Below are 22417 nucleotides of genomic sequence, written 5' to 3' on the forward strand. Positions count from 1 at the left end.
GTACTTGGAAGAAACAGGAAACTATAGAGATAGTTGGTTCAATGTGACCCTTCATAACTTGCCCAATTTCAGCCCATTCCAGCTGCTCTTGATAAATTTATAGATTTAAAATAGATGAAAATCACTTTGTGCTGCTCCAAGCAAGAGTAGTGCCATCAGCTGTGGGGTGACCACACCTGGCACTGGATATGCACGACCTCTGAGGGCTGCTGGGAGCCAACAGAGCCTGGCATGGCATTTAAGAGCAGCTAATTTGGAAGCTGCTGAACTGCAGAGTGTGCCAAGGTCCGTGGGAAAGGCCAGGAGTGCAGAGGGAGGTGACGTTCTGTGTCTCTGAGTGGTGCCGTGCTGTGCCCTGCAGAGCCCAGCCCTGAAGGATGATGCCCTGCAGCCCGAGTGGGGTGAGGTGCCCGCAGCCCTGGGCCGAGAGCTCCAACACGCCGTGTGTGTGGCAGTGCCCCGAGTCGAGCGCCGTGATCGTGCCCCCGCCCGCCGTGCTGACACTGCCCGGCCCCATCCTCAGCTCCTGCCCTCAGCAGAGCCTGGTGGGCTCGACAGCCCCAGCCTGGCAGGGGAGTTTCTTCAGCTCCGGCAGCTGCCAGGGCTCGAGGGGCTCCTTTGGGCTGGGGGGTTCTGGGGGCTCCCTGGGCTTAGGGGGCCCCTCTGGGTCTGGGGGGTCTCAGGGTTATGGGGGCAACTTTGACTTGGGAGGCTATGGAGGCTCCCAAGGTTATGGGAGATCCTTTGGTTTGGGGAGTTATGGGGGCTCTCTGGGTTATGGGGGTTATGGGGACTCCCGGGGCTATGGGGGCTATGGGGGCTATGGGGGGTCTCTGGGTTATGGGGGTTATGGGGGCTCCCAGGGCTATGGGGGCTATCGGGGCTATGGGAGTTATGGGAGATCCCTGAGCTCAGGAGGTTATGGGGGCTCCCAGGGCTATGGGGGCTATGGGGGCTATCGGGGCTATGGGGGTTATGGGGGCTATAGGGGCTATGGGAGTTATGGGAGATCCCTGAGCTCAGGGGGTTATGGGGGCTCCCAGGGCTATGGGGGTTATGGGGGCTCTCTGGGTTATGGGGGCAATGGGGGCTCTCTGGGCTCTGGGCGTTATGGGCACTCCCTTGGCTATGGGGGCTATGAGGGATCCCTGGGTTATGGGGGTTATGGGGGATATGGAGGTTCCCGGGGCTATGGAAGTTGTGGGGACTATGGGGGCTACAGGGGATATGGGGGTTCCCAGGGCTCTGGGGGTTCCTTTGGCTTAGGAAGCTGTGGGGGCTCACTGGGCTCTGGGGGCTCTGGGAGCTATAGAGGCTTTGGGGACTCCCTGGGCTATGGAGGCTATGGGGGCTCTGGGGGCTCTGGGAGCTATAGGGGCTCCTGTGGCTATGGGTGCTATGGGGGTTCCCTGGGCTATGGGGGCTCTGGGAGCTATAGAGGCTCTGGAGGCTCACTGGGCTGTGGGGGTTATGGGGGCTCTGGGAGCTATAGGGGTTCTGAGGGCACCTGTGACTATGGGGGCTATGGGGGCTCCCTGGGCTATGGGGGCTATGGAGGCTCCCTGGGCTATGGGGGCTATGGGGGCTCCCTGGGCTATGGGGGCTATAGAGGCTATGGGGGCTATGGGGGCTCCCTGGGCTATGGGGGCTATGGGGGCTCCCTGGGCTATGGGGGCTATGGAGGCTCCCTGGGCTATGGGGGCTATGGGGGCTCCCTGGGCTATGGGGGCTATAGAGGCTATGGGGGCTATGGGGGCTCCCTGGGCTATGGGGGCTATGGGGGCTCCCTGGGTTATGGGGGCTATAGAGGCTATGGGGGCTATGGGGGCTCCCTGGGTTATGGGGGCTATAGAGGCTATGGGGGCTATGGGGGCTATGGGGGCTCCCTGGGCTATGGGGGCTATGGAGGCTCCCTGGGCTATGGGGGCTATAGAGGCTCCCCAGGCTATGGGGGCTATGGGGGCTCCCTGGGCTATGGGGGCTCCCTGGGTTATGGAGGCCTTGGCAACCGCAGGAGCTCCTCCAGCTGTGGCTTCTCCTGGGGCACTGGGTATCCCTTCCTTGGCACCCAGACATGGGGCAGGTCCCGCCGTGGGAGCTGCGGGTCTTTCTAAAGCCCCCCTGGATGGTGCCCAGGAGCAGCGACAGCCCTGAAGCAAAGGCCGGGATGGAGGACATGGAGCAGGAGCCATGGGCACTGGCAGCGAGGGGCAGCTGTCCTGGCACGGACACAGCAGGCACCTGTGTGTGCCCTTCAGTGCCCTGTGCCAGCTGTGCCCTGGTCCCAGCCTGACCCTCGGTGTCCCCTGCACCCCTCCATGCCCTCGGCTGTGCCCTGGTCCCAGACTGACCCTCGGTGTCCCCTGCACCCCTCCATGCCCTCGGCTGTGCCCTGGTCCCAGACTGACCCTCACTGTCCCCTGCAGCCCTCCATGCCCTCGGCTGTGCCCTGGTCCCAGACTGACCCTCACTGTCCCCTGCACCCCTCCATGCCCTCAGCTGTGCCCTGGTCCCAGACTGACCCTCGGTGTCCCCTGCACCCCTCCATGCCCTCAGCTGTGCCCTGTTCCCAGGCTGACCCTCGGTGTCCCCTGCACCCCTCCATGCCCTTGGCTGTGCCCTGTTCCCAGACTGACCCTTGGTGTCCCCTGCACCCCTCCATGCCCTCAGCTGTGCCCTGGTCCCAGACTGACCCTCACTGTCCCCTGCACCCCTCCATGCCCTCGACTCTGCCCTGGTCACAGACTGACCTTTGGTGTCCCCTGCACCCCTCCATGCCCTCGGCTGTGCCCTGGTCCCAGACTGACCCTCACTGTCCCCTGCACCCCTCCATGCCCTCGGCTGTGCCCTGGTCCCAGACTGACCCTCAGGGTTCCCTGCACCCCTCCATGCCCTCGGCTGTGCCCTGGTCCCAGCCTGACCCTCGGTGTCCCCTGCACCCCTCCATGCCCTCGGCTGTGCCCTGGTCACAGACTGACGTTTGGTGTCCCCTGCACCCCTCCATGCCCTTGACTCTGCCCTGGTTCCAGACTGACCCTCACTGTCCCCTGCACCCCTCCATGCCCTCGGCTGTGCCCTGAGTCCTGAGCAGGGCACTGGTCCCAGAGCACAGGACCCACATACCCCACATGCCCCTTGATTTTCTGGACTTGGCTGCTGCTCTTCTCACTCCCATTAAACTCCTCTGGTGTTGCATCAAAGCCTGTCTGGTTTTCCTTTGTCCCTGATTTTCCTCCAGGAGCAAAACTCCTCCATGTGCTGTTTGTGAAAGAATCTTCCCTTCTCTATCCCTCCTTAAATTTGGGATGGGAGTTTAATTGGACTATTGAACAACATCAGGTTAAGGAGTGTTTGTTTAGCTAATTAGGGGCATTGCCTTCGCCAAGGTTGGGGTAATTTGTTATTGCACTGAGGGTTTCTGGTGACACCCCAAAGGCCCCTAAATCACCACAGAGTTTAGCAAGCAATTCCCACTTCATTGCAGCATTTCTAAATTAGGAAGGCAACAAAGGAATGTAATACATCAGTTTTTTATTTCATTTGTTTGTTTTTAAATGCTCTTCCTGGGTTTGTTCAGCCTGGAGAGAAGAAGCTTCGGGGTGAGCTCATTGTGACCTTGCAGGGCATGAAAGAGCTACAAGAAACATGAGGAGAGACAATTTCCAAGGGCCTGGAGTGACAGGACAAGGGGAAATGGCTTCAAACCGGCAGGATAGATGGAAGGAATTCCTCCCTGTGAGCGTGGGCAGGCCCTGGCACAGGTTATTCCATGGATTCCCCATCCCTGGAAGTGCCCAAGGCCAGGTTGGAGCCACCTGGGATAGTGGGAGGTGTCTGTGCCCATGGTGGGTGGGTTGAAGAATGATGATCTTTAAGGTCTTCCCACTCAAACCATTCCCTTATCCTGCATTTCCTGCTCTTTTTTTTATTAATGTCAAAATATTCCTCATAATCTAAAACATGACTATGAAAATAACACTGAATTGTTGGGATTTTCTGAGCCCCAAGGAGATGAAATTAGATATTAAATTATATAGAATAAATATATTTTAAGACAGGTTTAGTTTTCCCACTTCTACTCCCCATTGACTGTTGGACAGGAATTATTTCATGTTGTACTTCAAGAAATGTGACAAAGAGAAAATATTGGGAGGGACCCACAAGGATCATCAAGTCCAACTCTTAAGTCAATGACCCACACAGGGGATTGAATTGGTCATGGTTTATATTTAACTCCTTATTAATTAACGTGGTATGAATTAAATGCAGCTCTGCCTGGCACTGAAAATTTATACACAGGAAAATTTCTCCCACAGAAAGTTCCAAAGAGGAAGAGAGAGAGAAAAAAACACCTCAGGACACAAATTATGATGCACCATATTTTTAATGAGCAAAGAGTGGCATTAAAAAAAAAATTATACAGCACAAGAAAGCAGTAAGGGATAAAATTAATTATCAATTTCAAGGCAGTGCAACCATCCAAATTCCATTTGCCACCTCGCTGGTAACACAGAGAGGTGCCCAATCAGCAATGCCAAGCCCCTGCAGCCCCATTAGCTCAGGGAAAAGCTGAGGGTGGGCAGCAAGCCCTTGGTCATGAGCTCAGTCCTACATCCAGGTCGTGCTTCTCATCTCCAGGGGGTTCCTTCGTGGTTGCTCCTCGAGGTCTCCTCATGGACCACAACGGTTGTACCGACGGTTGGACCTCCCATAGAGACCCCCCAGCCCCGAATAGCTGAGGCTGCCCAGCCCTGAGGAGCTGCCAGAGTTGATGGGCACTCCCCCAGCACTCAGGGCATCTCCCACAGCAGCAGAGGCCGAGGAACCCACCGTGGTGTTCTGGGGGAAGGAGCTGAGGATGGGGCCGGGCAGGGTCACCACCACGGGGGAAGGTTGGATGACGTAGGTGGAGTCCTGGCACTGCCTGACACAGGGCTCGTTGCAGCTGTTGGCCAGAGGGGTTGGGCCACAGGAGGTGGTGGGTGGGCACAGGTCATAGCAGGACATGGCTGGAGGGGTAACTCGGTCTGGAGAACAGGGTAGGAAGCAAATACAAGGAAGAAGTTGTAATTAGTGGCATGTAATTAAGCTGCTGAGCTTAAGGCACTGTGAGAATATGAATCATAGAACCATAGAATTATAGAATCATAGAATCATAGAATGGATTGGGTTGGAAAAGACCTCCCAGATCATCAAGTCCAACCCTTGGTCCAACTCCAGTCCCTTTACCAGATCATGGCACTCAGTGCCACGGCCAAGCTCAGCTGAAAAACCTCCAGGGATGGGGAATCCACCCCCTCTCTGGGCAGCCCATTCCAATCCCTGAGCACTCTCTCTGCAAAGAATTTCCTTCTGTTCTCCAACTTCAATTTCCCCTGGCAGAGCTTGAGCCCATCGTGCCCCCTTGTCGTATTGCTGAGTGCCTGGGAGAAGAGGATACATGAAGCACAAGTGCTGTGGGGAGAGGCTGAGGGAGCTGGGGGTGTTCAGCCTGGAGAAGAGGAGGCTCAGAGGTGACCTCAGCACTGTCTGGAACTGCCTGAAGGGAAGTTCTGGCCAGGTGGGGGTTGGTCTCTTCTCCCAGGCACTCAGCAATAGGACAAGGGGGCACGATGGGCTCAAGCTCTGCCAGGGGAAATTGAAGTTGGAGATCAGAAGGAAATTCTTTGCAGAGAGAGTGCTCAGGGATTGGAATGGGCTGCCCAGAGAGGGGGTGGATTCCCCATCCCTGGAGGTTTTTCAGCTGAGCTTGGCCGTGGCACTGAGTGCCATGATCTGGTAAAGGGACTGGAGTTGGCCCAAGGGTTGGACTCGATGATCTCGGAGGTCTTTTCCAACCCAATCCATTCCATGATTCTGTGATTCTATGACAAGGAAGAAGTTTAATTAGTGGCATGTAATTAAGCTGCTGAGCTTAAGGCACTGTGAGGAGAATGGAATGATGTGTTAGCTTGGAAAGAGACTTCAATGAAGACCAAAGTGCTCTGCACTACAGAGAACAGCTCAAGGGGCAGCTCTGCCTCCTCTGAGCAGCCTTTGATGGGTCATTTCCCACCAGGACCATCCAGAGTCCTCCAGCCCTGGGTGGAGAAGTGGGGACAAGGGTTATGATCTGTCAGAAAAGGGGAGGGAAACCTGTGCCCCCTCTGAGCAGCTTTTGATGGCTCATTTCACAGAATCACAGACTATTCTGAGTTGGAAGGACCCACAAGGATCAAGTCCAACTCTTAAGTCGATGACCCAAGAGGGGATTGAATCCATGACCTTGGCATTATTAGAACTAGGTTTTAACCAACTGAGCTGATCTCAGGGTCTTATTTCCCACTATGACCATCCAGGATCCTCCAGCCCTGGGTGGAGAAGTGGGGACAAGGGTTATGATCTGTCAGAAAAGGGGAGGGAAAACTGCCCCAAAAAAGAAAGAAAAATTAACATTTCTTCAGCAAGTAAAAGTGAGGAGCATAAATTGCCCTGTGAGGGTGGGCAGGCCCTGGCACAGGTTATTCCATGGATTCCCCATCCCTGGAAGTGCCCAAGGACAGGTTGGAGCAACCTGGGATAGTGGAAGGTGTCCCTGCCCATGGCTGGAGATGGAATGGGTTGATCTTTAATATCCTCCCAACCCAAACCCTTCTGGGATTCCTTAACCTGGTGATGGTGCCACTGACCCATGAAAAGGAGTGATTGTCCTCCCCTCTGCTGAGCTGTGTCTTAAACACCACAAGGACAAATGTTCTGCCTAATTCCCCCTTTCTCAGCCCCCTTTTCTTTATGTTTATCTCCTCTTGCATCAGTCTCTGAGAGAAAACAATTTCCAGGCTGTGTCTGGAAGGGACAAAGTGGGAATGAAATTCAGCAGAGCCCAAAATCATTTGGTAAGAAAATAAAACAGAAGTTGTACTGTTGATGTTTCCTCCAGTGGTGCCTCAGTGAAGATCCAGTGCCAAAGCACTGAGAGCATTTCAGGAGTTAATTCAGATCATTCTGATCTCAAAGTGCTTGGGAAAGGAGGATTATTTCTTGTACAAGGAGGGATTTCCTTCCAATATTTGGAAAATCTGAGCCCGTTTATCTGCCTGTAGGAGAAGCTCTGAGAGGGAGCTCTGGAGATGTTCAGACCTTCCTATCTGCCTGTAGGAGAAGCTCTGGAGATGTTCAGACCTTCCTATCTGCCTGTGGGAGAAGATCTGGAGATGTTCAGACCTTCCTATCTGCCTGTAGGAGAAGCTCTGGAGATGTTCAGACCTTCCTATCTGCCTGTAGAAGAAGCTCTGGAGATGTTCAGACCTTCCTATCTGCCTGTAGGAGAAGCTCTGGAGATGTTCAGACCTTCCTATCTGCCTGTAGGAGAAGCTCTGGAGATGTTCAGACCTTCCTATCTGCCTGTAGGAGAAGCTCTGAGGGGGCTCTGGAGATGTTCAGACCTTCCTGCCCAAGGAGTGTCCCACCTGGAGATGTCCCCATGTCACCTGCTCCAGGTGACATTCCCTTGGCAGGAGGTTGGACTGGGAGATCTCCAGAGGTCCCCTCCAACCCCAGATATTCTGGGATCCTCTTCTGAGAGCCAAAATCTCTGCCCAGACTCCCCAAATCCTCCTCCAATCGCTGAACAATTCACAGGCAGAGATTTGAACCTTTTGGGAATGGAATTATTTGGTGACACAAATGAAAAACGAGGCTGAAATCCCCAAATTCCAAACCCAGAAACTTCCTCCTTCACAGAGAAAAAGCCCCTTGAGGGTCCTCCCCCCCCCCAAATTATTACAGAGCACAAACCTTAAACTGCTACAGACAAGAGAGTGAAAAAAAATAAAATACAACCAAAGCAACAAAGCAGGACTTGAAAAAATAGGAAATAAATCCAGACTTACCCTTTCCACCAAGGAGGATAAAGCAGAAGTGGATGGAGCTGCTCTGGCCCTGCTGCCTTTTATTCTCTGGCCCAGAGAGCCTGAGGATCTGAGACATAATTTGTGTTATTTACCAGCCAATTACTAAAGATTTCTCATATGCAAAATGCTCCTGGAGGGTGATTTCCTTTTTCCTCACTTGTTTGTGTTTCCTGCCTGGCTTTCATTTCCTCCCTGGAATGTTTGCATTCCACTCTTTTATCTTCCAGCTCTTGAGTTAATTCCTGGTCGGATGAACTGATTCATCTCAGCTACTGAGGGACTGATTTTGCATCCCAAGGGCTGATGGCACAGAGGAATGAACCCATCAGGAAAGGTGGGTGTGAAGTTCCTTGTGAAACCTCCTTTCCCTCTTCATGGAGAGCAGAAGTTTTTGTCACATCTCATTGTGGAAAGGCCAAAAAATTCCTTATTTTCTGCCTCCAAATTGGGCTGTGGGTTTGGCAAATCCCTCTCCATGAGCCAATAACACACAAAAATACAGGATATAAAACCCACAGAAAGCAGTTGGAGCTGATTAGACTTCCCAAAAGTCCTGGGAAACAGATAATTTGTTGGAAAGGATTTAACTTTCTTGACTCAGGAGACAGAATGAAAGAGTCTCAACAGCATCTGATCATTTAATATTAAACTATTTCACCTCCATGGAGGAATCTGAGACACAGCCCTTCAATTTGGGAACTGAGGGTTCAAGTCCTTCACCTGTGGGGGGTTTTTTTTCTGTCATCAAACCCCAGGAAAACAATCACAGAATCACAGAAGACTCTTCTGAGTTGGAAGGGACCCCCAAGGATCAGCAAGTCCAGGTCGGATGTGAATTTTTAGGCTGGTCAGAGTCACTCCAAATCTTGCACAAACTCAACTTGGGGGTCATCAAAGGCACCAAACAGTTTTATATTTGCCCTTAAATTATTCCTTTCCCCTACTGGGCATTGCACAATTATGCAAAACTCTTCCCCAAATTAATAGCAGTTCCTTACAGGGGTTTAGAATCTCCTTTTCCCCCCCTTTGAAAGCGAATTTCTGGCGCTTTCACTTTGCATGTCTCCAATGGCACGGCAGGAAAACAACAATCCCATTTCCTTTTCAAAGGCAATTTCCAGATTAAAAAGCCATTGCAGACAATGCCCGAGCAGACTGGAGGGCAGGGATCAACATTCCAGAGCTCTCCTCATGTTTAAAACTCCAGGCACAGACATGCAAATCCCGATCCTGAGCTGGGAGTGTCTCCCGGAGCTTCTCCTGGGAAATAAACGCCAAGAAGAACAAAAGTCTCCAGAGCTCACAAACCATTTGCCATCAGACATGCAAATGGTGAAGGAGCAGCAAATGGGCAGGTGTGGGACACTCTTTGAACATGACCAGGTTGCAAATTGGGGGCTGAGATTACTAATTAAAGTCACTGATTTATCCACAGACTCCACTCTTTCCCTCTTAGACAAATAAATCAGTGTTTGCAACCAAGTTAAAAAAACCCAATCCCAGTCAGGAGTCACTCGTTGTCCTTTGGTGTGATGATCCCCATCAAGGACATGGATTGAAGTTCTCCTGTCCTGGAGATTTGTCCCAATGCTCTTCTGCACAGACACATCCCTGTGGTATCAAAATGTTCAACAAACATCTCCTGGGCTGGTCCTCAGGTGGGCAGGAGGGCAGGGGGGGCTCTGCTGAGGATGAGCAGATGGAGATGGACTTGGGACAACCCCCTGGATCAATCCAGATGGAGAAGGACTTGGGACAACCCCCTGGATCAATCCAGATGGAGAAGGACTTGGGACAACCCCCTGGATCAATCCAGATGGAGAAGGACTTGGGACAACCCCCTGGATCAATCCAGATGGAGAAGGACTTGGGACAACCCCCTGGATCAATCCAGATGGAGAAGGACTTGGGACAACCCCTTGGATCAATCCAGATGGAGATGGACTTGGGACAACCCCCTGGATCAATCCAGATGGAGAAAAACTTGATGGGGCTGGTAGGACAACCCCTAGGATCAATCCAGATGGAGAAGGACTTGGAGGGTTTTTGGGACAACCCCCTGGATAAATCCAGGCTGGACATGAGTTGAGGGAGAAGGAATTGGTGGGGCTGGTGGGACAATCCCTGGGATCAATCCAGATGGAGAAGGACTTGGAGGGTTTTTGGGACAACCCCTGGATCAATCCAGGCTGGGGATGAGCAGGTGAAGAAGAACTTGGAGGGTTTTTGGGACAACCCCCTGGACAAATCCAGAAGGAGCAGGACTTGGTGGGGTTTTTGGGGAAACAGCCTGGATCAATCCAGGCTGGGGATGAGCAGATGGAGAAGGACTTGGAGGGGCTGGTGGGGCAGAGGCTGGACATGGCCATGGGCAGCCCTGGGCTGGTGCCCAGGTGGGCAGCAGGGCAGGGGGGGCTCTGCCCCTCTGCCCCCTCAGGTCAGACCCCACCTGCAGAGCTGCCTCCAGCCCTGGGGGCCCAGCACAGGAAGGACCTGGAGCTGCTGGAGCAGCTCCACAGGAGGTGACCAGAGGGCTGGAGCAGCTCCACAGGAGGTGACCAGAGGGCTGGAGCAGCTCCACAGGAGGTGACCAGAGGGCTGGAGCAGCTCCACAGGAGGTGACCAGAGAGCTGGAGCAGCTCCACAGGAGGTGACCAGAGGGCTGGAGCAGCTCCACAGGAGGTGACCAGAGGGCTGGAGCAGCTCCACAGGAGGTGACCAGAGGGCTGGAGCAGCTCCACAGGAGGTGACCAGAGGGCTGGAGCAGCTCCACAGGAGGTGACCAGAGGGCTGGAGCAGCTCTGCTGTGGGGAAGGGCTGGGACACTTGGCATTGTCCAGCCTGGAGAGGAGAAGCTTTGGGGGGACCCAACTGTGGCCTTGCAGGACATGAAGGGGCTCCAGGAAACCTGGGGAGAGACAATTCCCAAGGGCCTGGAGGGACAGGACAAGGGGATGGGTTCACATGGACAGAGTAGAGGTTTAGATGGAATATTGGGATATTGGGAAGGAATTCCTCCATGTGAGGGTGGGCAGGTCCTGGCACAGGTTGTCCAGAGAACTGTGGATTTCCCATCCCTGGAAGTGTCCAAGGCCAGGTTGAAACACCCTGGGACAGTAGAAGGTGTCCCTGCCCATGGCAGGGGGTGGAATGGGATGATCTTTAAGGTCCTTTCCAATCCAAACTATCCCAGGATTCCATGACTTAAGGTTGGTGAAAACAGAGTTGGGATTGTCCAGCCTGGAGAGGAGAAGTTTTGGGGGGACCCAACTGTGGCTTTGCAGGACCTGAAGGGACTCCAGGAAACCTGGGGAGAGACAATTCCCAAGGGCCTGGAGGGACAGGACAAGGGGATGGGTTCACATGGACAGAGGAGAGGTTTAGATGGAATACTGGGATACTGGGAAGGAATTGTTCCCTGTGAGGGTGGGCAGGCCCTGGCACAGATTATTCCATGGACTCCCCATTCCTGGAAGTGCCCAAGGCCAGGTTGGAGCAACCTGCAATAGTGGAAGGTGTCCCTGCCCATGGCAGGGGTTGGAATGGGATGATCTTTAAGGTCCTTTCCAATCCAAACTATCCCAGGATTCCATGACTTAAGGTTGGTGAAAACAGAGTTGGGATTGTCCAGCCTGGAGAGGAGAAGCTTTGGGGGGACCCAACTGTGGCCTTGCAGGACCTGAAGGGGCTCCAGGAAACCTGGGGAGAGACAATTCCCAAGGGCCTGGAGGGACAGGACAATGGGATGGGTTCACATGGACAGAGAAGAGGTTTAGATGGAATATTGGGATATTGGGAAGGAATTCCTCCATGGGAGGGTGGGCAGGCCCTGGCACAGGTTGCCCAGAGAATTGTGGATTTCCCATCCCTGGAAGTGTCCAAGGCCAGGTTGGAGAAACCTGGGACAGTGGGAGGTGTCCCTGCCCATGGCAGGGGGTGGAATGGGATGATCTTTAAGGTCCTTTCCAATCCAAACCATTCCAGGATTCCATGACTTAAAGTTGGTGAAAACAGAGTTGGGATTGTCCAGCCTGGAGAGGAGAAGCTTTGGGGGCACCCAACTGTGGCTTTGCAGGACCTGAAGGGGCTCCAGGAAACCTGGGGAGAGACAATTCCCAAGGGCCTGGAGGGACAGGACAAGGGGATGGGTTCACATGGACAGAGAAGATGCTTAGATGGGACATTGGGAAGGAATTGTTCCCTTTGAGGCTGGGCAGGCCCTGACACAGGTTGCCCAGAGAATTGTGAATTCCCCATCCCTGAAAGTGTCCAAGCACAAATTGGAGCAACCTGGACTACTGGAAGATGTCCCTGCCCATGGCAGGGGGTGGGACTGGATGTTCTCTGAGGTCCCTTCCAACCCCAACCATCCCATAATTCTCTGACATTACAACAATAACAATCTCTTGACTATAAGAGAAGTTTGTGGCTTTGAAAACCAACTCATCAAAAGGTACAGAGATGATAAAAAAGAGTCACAAGTCCAGTCCTGAGGGTGATCAGGTGTCCAGCACAGTCTGGCTGGCTCGAGTCTCTCATCCCAGGAGCTGAAAGCTTTGGGATGTTCCTCATTGGAATATTACAAAGAGATCCTCAAATCTCACGGTCACTTATCAGGGATGAAATTCCACTCTCAGGACTTCAATTAAAGCTCTCCTGGGGGTGACCAAACTGCCAAAGAGCAGACAAAATTCCTAAGCAAATTGGGGTTTGACTCATGCCCATTTTGGAGGGTGGAGTTACAGGAGGGAGTCGGGAATATTGGAGGGATGCAAAGCAAGGAGATGAAAGAGGCCCCAAGGGTTTCACCAGGAGAGGTGGAGGCAACAAACACAAAGAGTCAACAAACCAATTGCCCTCCTGGGAGCCCAGATGCAAATCAAAGCAATAAATTCAGGCAGGTGCTGGTTGGGAGATGGTCAGTGGTGCCTGAGAAAGCTCCAGGAGCTCCTCAGAGCCTTCCTGCCCCTTCCCTTATCCCTGTGCACGCAGCAGCTGCTCCAGTTCTCCCTTCAGATCCTGATGTTGGGTAATTCCATTGTACTTTTTCCCTGGAAGTATCCAAGGACAGGTTGGATGGGGCTTGGAACAACCTGAGATACCAGAAGGTGTCCCTGCTCATGGGAAGGAGTGGAATGAGATGGGCTTTAAAGTCCCTTCCAAGCTAAACCATTCCAAGATTCCATGAGCTGAGTTCTATTGGAAATTGGGGATAAATCCTGCCCTGTGAGGGTGGGCAGGCCCTGGCACAGGTTGGGCAGAGAAACTGTGGCTGCTCCATCTCTGGGAGTGTCCAAGGATGGTTTGGAGCAATCTGAGATAGCAGAAAGTGTCCCTGCCCATGGCAAGGGGTGGAATGGGATGGGCTTTAAAGTCCCTTCCATCCCAAAGCATTCCAAGATTCCATGTGCTGGTCTAGATGAGATATTAGGGATAAATCCTTCCCTGGCACAGGTTGGGCAGAGAAGCTGTGGCTGCCCCACCCCTGGGAGTGTCCAAGGATGGTTTGGAGCAATCTGAGATAGCAGAAAGTGTCCCTGCTCATGGGAAGGAGTGGAATGAGATGGGCTTTAAAGTCCCTTCCAAGCTAAACCATTCCAAGATTCCACAAGCTGAGTTCTATTGGAAATTGGGGATAAATCCTGCCCTGTGAGGGTGGGCAGGCCCTGGCACAGGTTGAGCAGAGAAGCTGTGGCTGCTCCATCCCTTGGAAACGTTCAAGGCCAGGTTGGATGGGGATTGGAACAACCTGAGATACCAGAAGGTGTCCCTGCCCATGGGAAGGAGTGGAATGAGATGGGCTTTAAAGTCCCTTCCAACCCAAAGCATTCCAAGATTCCACAAGCTGAGTTCTATTGGAAATTGGGGATAAATCCTCCCCATGAGGGTGGGCAGGCCCTGGCACAGGTTGGGCAGAGCAGCTGTGGCTGCTCCATCCCTGGGAGTGTCCAAGGCCAGGTTTGATGGGGCTTGGAACAACCTGAGATACCAGAAGGTGTCCCTGCTCATGGGAAGGAGTGGAATGAGATGGGCTTTAAAGTCCCTTCCAACCCAAATCATTCCAGGTTCCATGTGTTGAGTTCTATTGGATATTGGGGATAAATCCTGCCCTGGGAGGGTGGGCAGGCCCTGGCACAGGTTGGGCAGTAAAGCTGTGGCTACCCCATCCCTGGAAGTGTCCAAGGACAGGTTGGAGCCACCTGGGATACCCATGGCAAGAAGTGGAATGAGATGGACTTTAAGGTCCCTTCCAACCCAAAGCATTCCAGGATTCCATGAGCTGAATTCAATTGGATATTGGAGATAAATCCTTCCCTGGGAGGGTGGGCAGGCCCTGGCACAGGTTATTCCATGGATTCCCCACCCTTGGGAGTGTCCAAGGCCACACTGGACCAACCTGGGCTGTGGGACTTGTCCCTATTCATGTTTAGAGGATCCTTCAGGTTCCTCCCAACCCAAACCACTCCATGTGCTGGTTTAGATGGGACATCAGGGATAAATCCTTGCCTGGGAGGGTGGGCAGAGCCTGGCACAGGTTGGGCAGAGAAACTGTGGCTGCCTCATCCCACCTGGGAGTGTCCAAGGATGGGTTAGATGGGGCTTGGAACAACTTGGGATACCAGAAGGTGTCCATGGTCAAGTCCCTTCCAACCCAAAGCATTCCAAGATTCCATGTCCTGAGTTCAATTGGATATTGGGGATAAATCCTGCTCTGTGAGGGTGGGCAGGCCCTGGCACAGGTTATTCCATGGATTCCCCATCCTTGGGAGTGTCTAAGGCCACACTGGACCAACCTGGGCTGTGGGACTTGTCCCTATTCATGTTCTAGAGGATCCTTCAGGTTCCTCCCAACCCAAACCATTCCATGTACTGGTTTAGATGGGACATCAGGGATAAATCCTTGCCTGGGAGGGTGGGCAGAGCCTGGCACAGGTTGGGCAGAGAAACTGTGGCTGCCTCATCCCACCTGGGAGTGTCCAAGGATGGGTTAGATGGGGCTTGGAACAACTTGGGATACCAGAAGGTGTCCATGGTCAAGTCCCTTCCAACCCAAAGCATTCCAAGATTCCATGTCCTGAGTTCAATTGGATATTGGGGATAAATCCTGCTCTGTGAGGGTGGGCAGGCCCTGGCACAGGTTGGGCAGAGAAGTTGTGGCTGCCCCATCCCTGGAAGTGTCCAAGGCCAGGTTGGAGCAACCTGGGATACCAAAAGTTTTCCCTGCCCACGGGAAGGAGTGGAATGAGATGGGCTTTAAAGTCCCTTCCAACCCAAATCATTCCAAGATTCCATGAGCTGAGTTCAATTGGATATTGGGGATAAATCCTGCTCTGTGAGGGTGGGCAGGCCCTGGCACAGGTTGGGCAGAGAAACTGTGGCTGCTCCATCCCTGGAAATGCCCAAGGCCAGGTTGGAATAACCAGCTCTAATGGAAGGTGTTGCTGCCCATGGACTTTACATGGTCCTTACAATCCCTTCCAACCCAACCCATCCCAGGATGAAGTGGCAGATGGAGATGAGGAAAACAGGAAGGAGAAGATACAGCCAGTCCTTTGCTCAGAGCACAAACCCCACAGTGGTTTTATGCTGCTGCTTTATTATCTTTATTATCTTTATTGTCTTTATTATCTTTATTGTCTTTATTATCTTTATTGTCTTTATTGTCTTTATTGTCTTTATTGTCTTTATTATCTTTATTATATTTATTGTCTTTATTATCTTTATTGTCTTTATTATCTTTATTATCTTTATTATCTTTATTATCTTTATTGTCTTTAATGTCTTTATTGTCTTTATTATCTTTATTGTCTTTATTGTCTTTATTGTCTTTGTTATCTTTATTATCTTTATTATCTTTATTGTCTTTATTATCTTTATTGTCTTTATTATCTTTATTATATTTATTATCTTTATTGTCTTTATTGTCTTTATTATCTTTATTATCTTTATTATCTTTATTATCTTTATTATCTTTATTATCTTTATTGTCTTTATTATCTTTATTGTCTTTATTGTCTTTATTATCTTTATTATCTTTATTATCTTTATTATCTTCATTATCTTTATTGTCTTTATTGTCTTTATTATCTTTATTAACCACCTGAGCTTGGTCTAACAAGGACTTGCATTTCCAAAGGAAGCCCAAAACCAGCTTGGGGGCATCTCCTGAGCTTGGCTTGCCCAGAAAACCCTTCTGTGTGAGGTGACAGCTCAGCTCAACTTCTGCAGAAGGGAACAAACCAACTTTCTGGTTGACTACAAATCCAAACAGGGAAACCTTTTTTTAATTTTGGGACTGTCCTTTGTTTGTTGCTCCAGCAAATTTTAACCTAAAAAGGCCATTTGGGACAGGAATGAAGGACTGGAGGATTCTCTTTGCTTTTCATTTCTCATTCAGACTCGTTTCTGAATGAAACATCCCAACTTTGGGAAGAGTTTCACTCACAGGAGTTGTGTCTGTGAAGAGCATTGGCTGAGTTGATGAGAAAAGAATTCCAAAAGGAGCAGAAAAATGGGCTTTGCCATGAGAAACAACCACCTGAATATATTAAAGACACTTTCACTGTGGTGCCTTAATCACAACTCTTTGCAATTCATCATCTTTGATCCAGCAGCAGCTTCAGCTGGCAAAAAAAAATAAAAAAATTACACATTTAATTCAGACCAATCTTGTCCTGTATTAGAACATCAAACTGCCAACTTTCCATTTGCTTCTGTTGTTTATTGAGAAAACAAACTCCTTAAAATGATTAATTCTTTCATGGTCTTCGTGCACCTCCTTTAATTTGGTCCCACTAATGACTGCAGTGAGTGGAACTTCATCAAGAGTTTAATTACAGCTCAACTTCAGTCTGGACAGACACAGACAAAGACTCCAAGCCAGATATTTTATAGAGATCAGGCTGGGAGTTGTTTGGGCTGACAAGATGTTGAGTCACTCAGAGCCTTCAGGGAAAGCTTTTCCAAACCTTCTTCCTTCAGGGATCAAAGGTCTCAGTCCCCAGAATTTATCCCAACACAGAGCAAAGTGATGTCTGATAAAGTTCAGCTTCACCAGACCCAACAAACAGGAGGCAGGTCATGAAAACACACTAAAGAAAGGGTTAAAAACCAGAAATCTTTCAAGTTTATTCCTTTAATCTCTTTATCCCAGACCTGTTTCCCAGGCCAGGAAATTCCCAAGGTAAATTCTCTTGTGAAAACACTGAAAATTCTTCCCTTCCTCCCCTCCAAGACTTACCAGGGGCTCAGCTCAGCTCCCAAAAGGGGCTGAACCCTCCAAACAAAGAAATTCTCCAACTCTCCCACCACCTTCTCCTTGGACAGACTCAGCTCAGCTCCCAAAAGGGGCCAAAACCTCTAAAAACAGAAATTCCCCAACTCTCCCACCACCTTCTCCTTCAACAGGCTCAGCTGAGCTCCCAAAAGGGGCTGAACCCTCCAAAAAAAATTCCCCAACTCTCCCACCACCTTCTCCTTGAACAGGCTCAGCTCAGCTCCCAAAAGGGGCCAAAACCTCTAAAAAAAGAAATTCCCCAACTCTCCCACCACCTTCTCTTTGACCAGACTCAGCTCAGCTCCCAAAAGGGGCTGAACTCTCAAAAGAAAGAAATTCCCCAACTCTCCCACCACCTTCTCCTTGAACAGACTCAGCTCAGCTCCCAAAAGGGGCTGAACTCTCAAAAAAAAAGGAATTCCCCAACTCTCCCACCACCTTCTCCTTGGACAGGCTCAGCTCAGCTCCCAAAAGGGGCTAAACCCTCCAAAAAAAGAGAAATTCCCCAACTCTCCCACCACCTTCTCCTTCAACGGGCTCAGCTGAGCTCCCAAAAGGGGCTGAACCCTCCAAAAAAAGAAATTCCCCAACTCTCCCACCACCTTCTCCTTGAACAGGCTCAGCTGAGCTCCCAAAAGGGGCCAAAACCTCTAAAAAAAGAAATTCCCCAACTCTCCCACCACCTTCTCCTTCAACAGACTCAGCTCAGCTCCCAAAAGGGGCTGAACCCTCCAAAAAAGAAATTCCCCAACTCTCCCACCACCTTCTCCTTGAAGAGGCTCAGCTCAGCTCCCAAAAGGGGCCAAAACCTCTAAAAAAAGAAATTCCCCAACTCTCCCACCACCTTCTCCTTGAACAGGCTCAGCTGAGCTCCCAAAAGGGGCCAAAACCTCTAAAAAAAGAAATTCCCCAACTCTCCCACCACCTTCTCCTTCAACAGACTCAGCTCAGCTCCCAAAAGGGGCTGAACCCTCCAAAAAAGAAATTCCCCAACTCTCCCACCACCTTCTCCTTGAAGAGGCTCAGCTCAGCTCCTAAAAGAGGCTGAACTCTCCAAAAAAAGAGAAATTCCCCAACTCTCCCACCACCTTCTCCTTGGACAGGCTCAGCTCAGCTCCCAAAAGGGGCCAAAACCTCTAAAAAAAGAAATTCCCCAACTCTCCCACCACCTTCTCTTTAAACAGGCTCAGCTCAGCTCCCAAAAGGGGCTGAACCCTCCAAACAAAGAAATTCCCCAACTCTCCCACCACCTTCTCCTTGGACAGGCTCAGCTCAGCTCCCAAAAGGGGCTGAACCCTCCAAAAAAAGAAATTCCCCAACTCTCCCACCACCTTCTCCTTGAACAGGCTCAGCTGAGCTCCCAAAAGGGGCTGAACCCTCCAAAAAAAGAAATTCCCCAACTCTCCTGCCACCTTCTCCTTGGACAGGCTCAGCTCAGCTCCTAAAAGGGGCCAAAACCTCCAAAAAAAGAAATTCCCCAACTCTCCCACCTTCTCCTTGAACAGGCTCAGCTCAGCTCCCAAAAGGGGCTGAACCCTCCAAGAAAAGAAATTCCCCAACTCTCCCACCACCTTCTCCTTCAACAGGCTCAGCTCAGCTCCCAAAAGGGGGCAAAACCTCTAAAAAAAGAGAAATTCCCCAACTCTCCCACCACCTTCTCCTTGGACAGGCTCAGCTCAGCTCCTAAAAGGGGCCAAAACCTCTAAAAAAAGAAATTCCCCAACTCTCCCACCACCTTCTCCTTGAACAGGCTCAGCTGAGCTCCCAAAAGGGGCTGAACCCTCCAAGAAAAGAAATTCCCCAACTCTCCCACCACCTTCTCCTTCAACAGGCTCAGCTCAGCTCCCAAAAGGGGCCAAAACCTCTAAAAAAAGAAATTCCCCAACTCTCCCACCACCTTCTCCTTCAACAGGCTCAGCTTAGCTCCCAAAAGGGGCTGAACCCTCCAAGAAAAGAAATTCCCCAACTCTCCCACCACCTTCTCTTTGAACAGGCTCAGCTCAGCTCCCAAAAGGGGCTGAACTCTCAAAAAAAAAGAAATTCCCCAACTCTCCCACCACCTTCTCCTTGGACAGGCTCAGCTCAGCTCCCAAAAGGGGCTGAACCTTCCAAGAAAAGAAATTCCCCAACTCTCCCACCACCTTCTCCTTGAACAGACTCAGCTGAGCTCCCAAAAGGGGCTGAACCCTCCAAAAAAAGAGAAATTCCCCAACTCTCCCACCACCTTCTCTTTGAACAGACTCAGCTGAGCTCCCAAAAGGGGCCAAAACCTCTAAAAAAAGAGAAATTCCCCAACTCTCCCACCACCTTCTCCTCGAACAGACTCAGCTCAGCTCCCTCTTTTTCCAGGGATCTTCCCAAGCATCACATCCTGAAAGATTTCCTGCTTATCCCTCAGCCCATTGGAGGGGAAGGTCGTCTCATTTTGGCCTTTTTTTGGGTGGTCTCAGGTTTGATTTAAAATGGACAAGAGAAAAGATTTTTCCACACCTGAGATTTGAGTTGTGCTTCGGGAAAGGGAGGGGAGGGATTTATGTGGCGTTGTCTGGACTTGGTGACTTGGTGAGTTCTGGGCTGGGAGGAGGAAAAAGGACAAACAGACTCAGGGTTTGATGCAGCAGAAATTTAATGGGGCTGAGGAATGGAATTTAAAGGCAAAGAAAACATTTCTGTGTTCCAGTGAGGGCAGAACTCACTCAATCCCTCTCACAATGACACACTCAGCAACCTGAATTTTTTTTTTTTTTTTTTGGTGATTAAGCCATGCAGAATAATTTGTAACAATTCCATATTCTGCCTATTAAAAAAAAAAAACAAAAACCCCAAACAAACAACAAAAAAAACCCAAATAAAAAACCTCAAAAAAAAAAAACAAACAAAAAACCACAACCCAACCAGACCAAAAAAAACCCAAACCAAAAAAATCTCCAAACAGAAACAAAACAAAAAATCAACCAAACAAAATAAAACAAAAAAAAACAACAAAAACCTCCAAACAAACAAACAAAAAAACAAACAAAAAAACCTCGAAACAAAAAAAAAAAAAAACACAACCCAACCAGACCAAAAAAAACCCAAACAAAAAAAAACAGAAACAAAATGAAAAATCAACCAAACAAAACAAAAAAAAAAACCAAAAACCTCCAAACAAACAAGCAAAAAAAAAAACCAACCAGAGGAAAAAAAAACAAAACAAAAACCTCCAAAAACAAAAAAAGAACAAAAAAACCAAAACAAAAAACTTCCAAAGAAATGAAAACAACAAAAAAACAGACCAAAAAAACCCAAAAAACCTCCAAAGAAACAAAAAGAAAAAAGACCAGAAAAAACCAAACAAAAAAACCTACAAACAAAAAACAACAAAAAAACCCCAACCAGACAAAAAAACCCAAAAGAAAACAAAAAACCTCAAAAAAATAAAAAAAAACAAAAGAAAAAGAAAAAAACCAGACAAAAAAACCCCCAAAAACCTCCAAACAAAAACAAAAAAAAACAGACAAAAAAACCCAAAAAACCTCCAAAGAAACAAAACCAAAAAAAAGACCAAAAAAAAACCAAACAGAAAAAAACTACAAAAAAACCAACAAAAATCCCCAACCAGACAAAAAAAAACCAAGAAAACAAAACAAAACAAAAAAAAAAACAAAACAAAACAAAAAAAAACAGACAAAAAAACCCCAAAAACCTCCAAACAAAAACAAAAAAAAGACCAAAAAAACCCCAAACAAAAATAACTACAAAAAACAACAAAAATCCCCGACCAGACGAAAAAAAACCTAAAAAAAACCAAAAAAAAACCAAAACAAAAAAAAAACAGACCAAAAAAACCCAAAAAACCTCCAAACAAACAAAAAAACAAAAAAAGCCAGACAAAAAACCCCCAAAAAACCTCCAAAGAAACAAAAAGAAAAAAAAGCTCAAAAAAAACCCAAACAAAAAAAACTACAAAAAAACCAACAAAAATCCCCAACCAGAGGAAAAAAAAATCCTCAAAAAAACAAAAAAAACCCAAAACAAAAAAAAAAAAACAGACAAAACCCCCCAAAACAAAAAAACTCCAAACAAACAAACAAACAAACAAAAAAAACCCAACCAGACAAAAAAAATCCCAAAACAAAACCCCTCCAAACAAAACACAACAAAACAAATAAAAAACCCCAAGCAGACAAAAAAAAACAAACAAAAAACCCCAACCAGACAAAAAAAACAAACAAAAAACCTCCAAAAAACCAAAAAAAACCACAAAACAACCAGACAAAAAAAAAAAACCAAACCAAAACCCCTCCAAACAAACAAAAAACAACAAAACAAAAAAAAGGAGGACAAAACATTTGATGAGAAATATCAAGTGAAGCACAAAACAAGTGAAAGGCTGAGCTGAGGAGATGCCAAATTCCCCCGGGCTGTGTTGACTTCAGGGCAAGTTGTGGTTGTTGGACATCCCAGCTGCAAACTGGGAGCTCAGTCCCGTGTCAGGTCGTGCTCCACAATTCCTGGACATTCTTCCTGCTCTTCTTTCCTCATGGAAAACATCAACATGGCCCATAAAAACCACCACGGAAGGCGCCGGAGCGACGGTAGGGTCGGTTGGAGCCACCACCAAGCCCTGGGTAGCCAAAGCCACCCAGAGATGCCAAGGAGCTGCTGCCAGAGCTGATGGGCACTCCCTCGGCACAGAGAGCTCTGCCCACGGCGGCGGAGGCCGAGGAACCCACCGTGGTGTTCTGGGGGAAGGAGCTGAGGATGGGGCCGGGCAGGGTCACCACCACGGGGGACGGTTGGATGACCACGGTGGAGTCCTGGCATTGCCTCACACAGGGCTCATTGCAGCTGTTGGCCAGAGGGGTTGGGCCACAGAAGGTGGTGGGTGGGCATCTCTCGTGGCAGGACATGGTTGGAGGGTGGAGGGATCTGCAAGAGAGGAGCAGAGGATGGAGTGAACATGGAGGGTGGAGGGATCTGTAAGAGGAGCAGAGGACAGAGTGAACATGGTTGGAGGGTGGAGGGATCTGCAAGAGAGGAGCAGAGGACAGAGTGAACATGGAGGTTGGAGGGATCTGCAAGAGAGGAGCAGAGGATGGAGTGAACATGGAGGTTGGAGGGATCTGCAAGAGAGGAGCAGAGGATGGAGTGAACATGGAGGGTGGAGGGATCTGCAAGAGAGGAACAGAGGACAGAGTGAACATCATTGGGGGGATCTGCAAGAGAGGAGCAGAGGATGGAGTGAACATGACTGAGGGGTGGAGGG

The 22417-nt window shown here is 49.7% G+C and overlaps 3 protein-coding genes across 3 annotated transcripts; 1 reads left to right on the forward strand and 2 right to left on the reverse strand.

Annotated features, from left to right (window-relative positions):
- The first annotated feature begins 380 nt into the window (after window positions 1-380).
- Window positions 381-2521, forward strand: LOC139683853 (PE-PGRS family protein PE_PGRS47-like). Its single transcript, XM_071579350.1, has 3 exons — window positions 381-846; window positions 1738-2050; window positions 2500-2521. The coding sequence occupies exons 1-3, from the start codon at window positions 381-383 to the stop codon at window positions 2519-2521; spliced, it is 801 nt and encodes a 266-aa protein (XP_071435451.1).
- A 2150-nt stretch (window positions 2522-4671) lies between these two features.
- LOC139683854 (feather beta keratin-like) lies at window positions 4672-5007 on the reverse strand. The gene has a single exon (XM_071579352.1). It carries the CDS (start codon window positions 5005-5007, stop codon window positions 4672-4674), a length of 336 nt encoding a protein of 111 aa, XP_071435453.1.
- A 16694-nt stretch (window positions 5008-21701) lies between these two features.
- On the reverse strand, window positions 21702-22061 carry LOC139683865 (feather beta keratin-like). The gene has a single exon (XM_071579364.1). It carries the CDS (start codon window positions 22059-22061, stop codon window positions 21702-21704), a length of 360 nt encoding a protein of 119 aa, XP_071435465.1.
- Between the last annotated feature and the right edge of the window lie 356 nt (window positions 22062-22417).

The sequence above is a fragment of the Pithys albifrons genome, chromosome 30 (genome assembly GCF_047495875.1).
Source record: "Pithys albifrons albifrons isolate INPA30051 chromosome 30, PitAlb_v1, whole genome shotgun sequence".
In the NCBI taxonomy this organism is placed as follows: domain Eukaryota; kingdom Metazoa; phylum Chordata; class Aves; order Passeriformes; family Thamnophilidae; genus Pithys; species Pithys albifrons.